The sequence below is a fragment of the Vombatus ursinus genome, unplaced genomic scaffold (genome assembly GCF_900497805.2).
Source record: "Vombatus ursinus unplaced genomic scaffold, bare-nosed wombat genome assembly UNPS02014770.1, whole genome shotgun sequence".
Classification (NCBI taxonomy): Eukaryota; Metazoa; Chordata; class Mammalia; order Diprotodontia; family Vombatidae; genus Vombatus; species Vombatus ursinus.
In genome coordinates, this window is record NW_020954548.1 from 31,245,927 (window position 1) to 31,251,926 (window position 6,000).

The 6,000-nt window shown below is 38.4% G+C and overlaps 1 protein-coding gene across 6 annotated transcripts in view; it reads left to right on the forward strand.

The window, feature by feature from the left end:
• The window catches only part of KIAA0556 (KIAA0556 ortholog), a 195,645-nt gene that overhangs the window by 142,000 nt on the left and 47,645 nt on the right, over positions 1–6,000 (forward strand). For all 6 annotated transcript variants that reach the window (XM_027862849.1, XM_027862850.1, XM_027862853.1 and 3 more), the window contains one exon: positions 5,121–5,979. In XM_027862849.1, the coding sequence (XP_027718650.1) occupies positions 5,121–5,979 (859 nt within the window). The remainder of the gene's footprint in view (positions 1–5,120; positions 5,980–6,000) is intronic.

Genomic DNA, 6,000 nt, shown 5'->3' on the forward strand with positions numbered 1-6,000 from the left:
AAGAAATTGGGCAAGTCATATGTGGAGAACTTCAAAGAATTCATTTCCTGAAGCACATCAAAATGGTGAAACATCGCCCATCCATTTAGCTTTACAATGCTTGCTCATCAGGGTAAATTACAGCTTCTCATAACCCAACAGGAATACCAAGGGCACTACCAGAAAGTGAGGCTTCTTTGGCAAAACTAAATGCAGATGAGAAGCCTAGTTCTGCAAGGCATACCAAGCAGCCCGTCTTTACTGACAGAATCTGCAGGAAAATTCTGTCTGTAGGATGTACCCCAAACTAAATTCTGCTAAGTATTTCTCATCCAGATGTGACTGCAGCTACAAATGCAGAAATGTGATTTGGCAATGAACCTACTCTAAAAGGTTAAGTTTTCATCTCCTTTTAGGACACTTCATAATTTGCTATTGAATACGTTTCAGCTATCATTTCTATGTACATGCCTCCTAAATCTTATCTTCAGTTTTGATCCTATTTTCCATTTAAGTCATATATCTCTACATTCACATCTATCTACTAGACTGGTCCCCTTGGAGGTTCTGCTGTCACCTCAAACTCAGCATTTCTGAAACTGAGCTTATCTTTCTTCCTGGCAACAAGTCCCCTTCTTAACTTCTTTATTTCTTTAAATAACTACACAACACTGGTCCATCACCTTTGGAATCTTAAATCATCAGGCTAATCTTTCTCATTTCCCTCTCACATCAAATCAATTATTGTCCTGTCATTTATACCTTCAAAACAGGTCCACTTCCAAATCTGTCCCTTTGTTTCTGTTCCCATTGCCATCACCCGTATTCAGTCCCTTATCACCTCACTCCTAAATTACAATAACATCCTTGTTGGCTTCCCTGCCACCAGTGAGCTCTGAGCAGTCCTGTACACTGACATCAGGTTTATCTTTTTAAAACAGCAATATCGCCACATCCTTCTTTGGCTCTGATATCTTTATTCTTCATTGCCTTCAGAATAAAGTCTAGGTTCTTTAAATGGTTTTCTGTGGATATGTTAAGGGATCTTAATGTGATCCTAACGTATCACGGGTGGTAACTTGTTGGGAGAGATATTTTAATGCTGCATTATGTCCTATGGTGTCAATTGCTTTTTTTTTTTTTAAGCCATCAATTGACAAGCCTTTGTTAAGAGCCTACTATGTGTTAGGCACTGTGCTGGGCCCTGGGATACAAAGATTAAATTCAACACATCCTGTCCTCGAGGAGCTTACAACATAACAAGAAAAGATACTGTATGTCTATAGATATATACAGGATAGATTAAAAAAAGTTACATGATAATTGAGGGAGGTTCAGGAAAAGCTTCATATAGAAGGCAGCATTTCACATGAGCCTTGAAGGAATCTAGGGATTGATTCTAAGAGGCAGAGTCAATGAGAGAACTCATTCCAGGAATGGGTCTGTGGTATGAATGAGAATGAAGAGGTAAAACTGACTCATGCGGTGTTAATCTGAGTGACTGGAAGAATGGTCGTGCCTTCGACAGACAGAAAGTTAGGGAGAGCAGTGGGTTCAGGGAGAAGAAGAATAAATAAACTCTGTCTTAAATGGGTTGCATTTAACTTTAGAGTTAGAGGCCCTAGATTCGAATCCTACCTCTGGTAGACACTGCTTGTATGACCTTAGGCAAGCCACCTAACCCTGTGGACCTCAGTTTCCCCATTAATAAAATGAAGTGATCAGACTAGACCTCTGAGAGTGCCTTCCAATTCCAGAGCTATGATCCCCTGGACAGATGAGTCTGTCATGCAGGTGCCTACAGAACATCCAGTTCAAAATATCTAATAGACATTTGGTAATATAGGAATAGAACTCAGAAGAGAGTCTAGGGTTGGATATTTAGATTTGAGAGAAATCATCATAAAGATAATATTTAAGCCTATGGGAGCTGATGAGGTCACCGAAAGAAAGACTCTATCTATATGAGGAGAGAGAGACAGAGACAGAGAGACAGAGAGAGAGAGAAGGTCCCAGAATAGAACTATGGGATATACCCACAATTGGAATGATGTGGATGATCATCCAGCAGAGGAGACTGAGAAGTAGGGGTCAGAATCTTATATCCTCAAAAAAAAAAAGAAAAAGCAAATGAGATAATATATGTAAAGTGCTTTGTGAACCTTAAAGCACTATATAAATGTGTGAGTTATTGCTATTCTCTATATTCTGCAGTCAGTTGTGTGACTCTGATTATGTGATCTGTAAAAGACTGCTCTTCCCTTCTTGTGTTTTCTTCAAGGATGCCCTTGCTATGTATGTAAACCAGTCTCAAAGATTTTATAGAGATGAGTAATTAGGCATATTAGTTGGTAGTTGATGATGTGTTCTTGGGTACCTATTTTTACTAATAATACTATGATCTTATCGGTTCTTTGGAATCATCCACTTTTTCAGATATCTTTAAAGTCATTCCTTGAGCACTTTAAGATTATGCATTATCCGACTTGATTCCTTCTATATATATTTGGTCAAGTCCAGCTGTTCTTCCCAATTTCATCTTCTCAGGCTCCATTTTCATTCTGTTCATAAAGCACATTGGGTAGGCAGGTGTTAAAGGCCAAATGTAGAATTGTAGGAGATGAGCATAGAAATAGGGACTAGACCTATGATTTAATTGGTATAAGGAACTTAACTCCCTCTGCCAATGCAGGTAGGCATCTTCTCAATACCTTATGGTATTAGAGAGTTGCCTAGAGACCTTCGAGGTTAAGTGACTTGCCCAAGGTTACACAGCCAGTCAGAGACCAGATCTGAATCCAGGCCTTCCTTGCTTTGAGGCCAGCTTTCTAGTTACTCCACCGTTCTGTCTCTCCAAAGAGGTAAATAATACCCTATGTATTATGCCTCCTCTCATGGAGCTCACGGTATCAGAGAGTATCATGCATACATAAAGGACCATGCTACAAAATGACACATAGTTTGTACCTCTCCTGCGTTTATCGAGTGTTATTTGATATCTAAAGGGGACGAAGAAACATTACTGAACCAAGCAGGGAAGATTTCTTGTAGAAATGTCATTTGAGCTAGGCCTTAAAGAGTTGGTAGATTTCAGAAAGTAGGCTTTGTATTTCATATGTATTAGATCATAGGATTAAGAGTCAAAGGGACATGAGGCTCATCTAATTAAATCCCTTTATTTTATCAGTACTGGAATGGTCAAGGGACTTAGCCAAGTTTACACAGCTATTAAGTAGCAGAATTGGGGTTCACACCCAGACGGTCTGATGCTAGACCCAATGTTTTTTCCCCTACACCACATTGCCTTCCTATATGAGGCCATAGGTGGGATGCACAATAAGAAAGAAGTTTATATGTAGTATAGTTACCTTTTATAGATACATACCATGTCATAAAATGTTTTCCTTAATTAAATGTTCCTGCCTCCTTGGTGTTTTAAGTATCCAAAATGAGGAGAGTGAGTATTTCATCAAGTCAATAAGCATTTATTAAGCACCTACTGTGTGCCAGGCTCTGCTAAGTACTGGGGATACAAAGAAATGCAAAAAACAGTCCCTGCCCTAGAGGAGTGCACAGTCTAACAAGGGAGACAACATGCAAATATCTATGTACAAACAAGTTATATACAGGATAAATTAAGGATAATCAACTGAAGGAAGGCTTTCCTGACCTATATTATAAAGAGTTCTGAACTAGGAGTCAGAAGATCTAGGTTGGCTCCTGGTTCTGACACTTGCTCACTCTGTGACTCTGGGCAAGGCACTTTGCTTACTTGCTTATCTGTAAAATGGGAATGAGAATATTTATTCTACCTGTCTCATGCAGGATTGTGAGCCAAGTGCTTTGTAACCTCAAAGCACTATAGAAATACAAATTACTCCAGCTCCAGGAACAAAGCAAGTATTTAACAAATGTTTGTTGAAGTGAAAGAAAAATGGTCTGTTAAATGGAAACTCACTGTACTTTGACAATCTCTTATCATCAAGAGTTTAACCTAAGCATATACAAATGAATATATGACAGCCAGCATGCCATATTGCCAGTTTGTGTCCTCGTATAATAAGATACATTATTCAGCTCCTAGGGCAGTAGTAAAAATTGCTGTCCTTTTGGCTTTCTGAATTATTTAGTTTGAAATAACATTAATATTTTCACATTAATAATGTATTACAATAGTAACATATTTGTTTCTCATTAGTCGAAAAGAAGTAGAGCAAAATGAGGGTGTCATTTTGGAAATGCAAGCCCTATTCATCATGAGACAGCCATTATTTTGAAATGGGAGCATTTCCACTTTACCAAGTTTTTCTGTTGAAATGACTCTGTCTAAAAAGCATGTAGTACGAGATACTGACATTTGTCCATATTATCATTACTGAATATCTATTTTCTGATTGATTCAGGGCACCTAGTTGTTCCCTGCCTCAGCTGAACACAGAGAATATGTCCATAAAAAACACTTCAAAGAGCACTTTGATCATTGACTTTTCTGACAAACTAATATTCATTCAAAAAAAAAAAATAGCAGGCAACCATATAGCAGTCGGCTGATTGAAACTGGAGTAATACATGCTTGGTAGCTCTCACTCTAAATTGCTACAGAAATCATAGTAACAATAGCAGACCAGAAATTTAGGATGGTGTTCTGCAAATTGAATGTACAGCTTTGAGAAAGTCTTAAGATTAGTCTAGCTCTATTTTACTATCCAAAGGCTTTAGTAAAATTTTAGACCTGTGGGATAAGGTGCTAAAGATCATCCAGTCCAGTCTCCTCCTTTTACAGATGTGGAAACTGAGGCTCAGAGAAGGTAGATGACTTGCCTATAGTCAATCCAACTATTTGGCAAAACTGAGACTGGAATTCAGGTTTCCTGATTCCCAGTTCAGTCGCCTTTCCGTCATATCACACTGCATTTTAAAAACTTAGGACACAGATATTTCTGGTATTTTAATTCTTTGATTTACAGAGTAATTTGTTTACATAGAAGTGATATTTGTCAGTAATTAACTTCTTCCATAATATAGTATCATAAAAACTATCATTTCTAATGATTCTCAATTTTCAGTATTACCTCTTTTTCCGGAACATTGTGATACAGAAACTTGATATCACAAACCTTTATTTCTTTTTATATTTTCAGGATCTTGACATAGGTGCAAAAAAAGTGAAGCTTTATGTCAATGAAAATCTCATATTTGATGGAGAGTTAGAAAAAGGCAGTGGAGAGCTGGTTGCTGGATGTAGCACCGTAGTTGACCTTAAAAATGATGGACGGGAAAACTCTACAAATCCTAATATGGAGGAAAGCAAAGACACATGCCAGACTATTAGCATAGATGGTGACAAGGAATTCAGTTTCAGTTATTCACAGTCAGATAGAACCTTATCAGGTATCTTTGGTATAAAGATGGCCTCTACTAATTGCACAAAGGACAATTTGTCTAAGTTAGAGGAGGACTTGAAAGTGTTATCTGCTCCTGTCTCCATGGTTGATGTACCAAGTGACCCTCAAGAATCCTCTCTTGTGAAATACCCTTCTGATGATGAACTTACCATCACTGAGCAATTAGAAAAATTCACTGGCAGAAAAGTCTCTCAGCCTCTTAGTAAAACCCCGCCTTGGTTACAGTCTTTTTCCAAAATGAAAGATAAGAAGCCAGAGAGCAAGAAACAGAAACCTCCTTGGCTGAGTCCGGAGGAGCCTCTTGATTTGAAAGTCAAACTACAGTCAGATGGCATCATTAATGAATTTCCTGCAGAAAATGAAGAAAATGACAAATGCCTACAATGGGAACAAGGACGAGCCAGTAGCCGTAATGCCATTGCAAGTGACAGGCCACAGGCAAGAGCTGAGAAAGAGGCCACTGATGACTTAGACATTTTTGACCTACTTTCTAATAAGGATCGCTGTGGCCCAGAGCACCCTATCAGCGGGAGGAGGAGTTCCAGAAAGGATGCTTTCAACAGAAATCATGGAGATGAAGGTCTGACCAATACAGGTAAGAAAAAAGAACCATTCT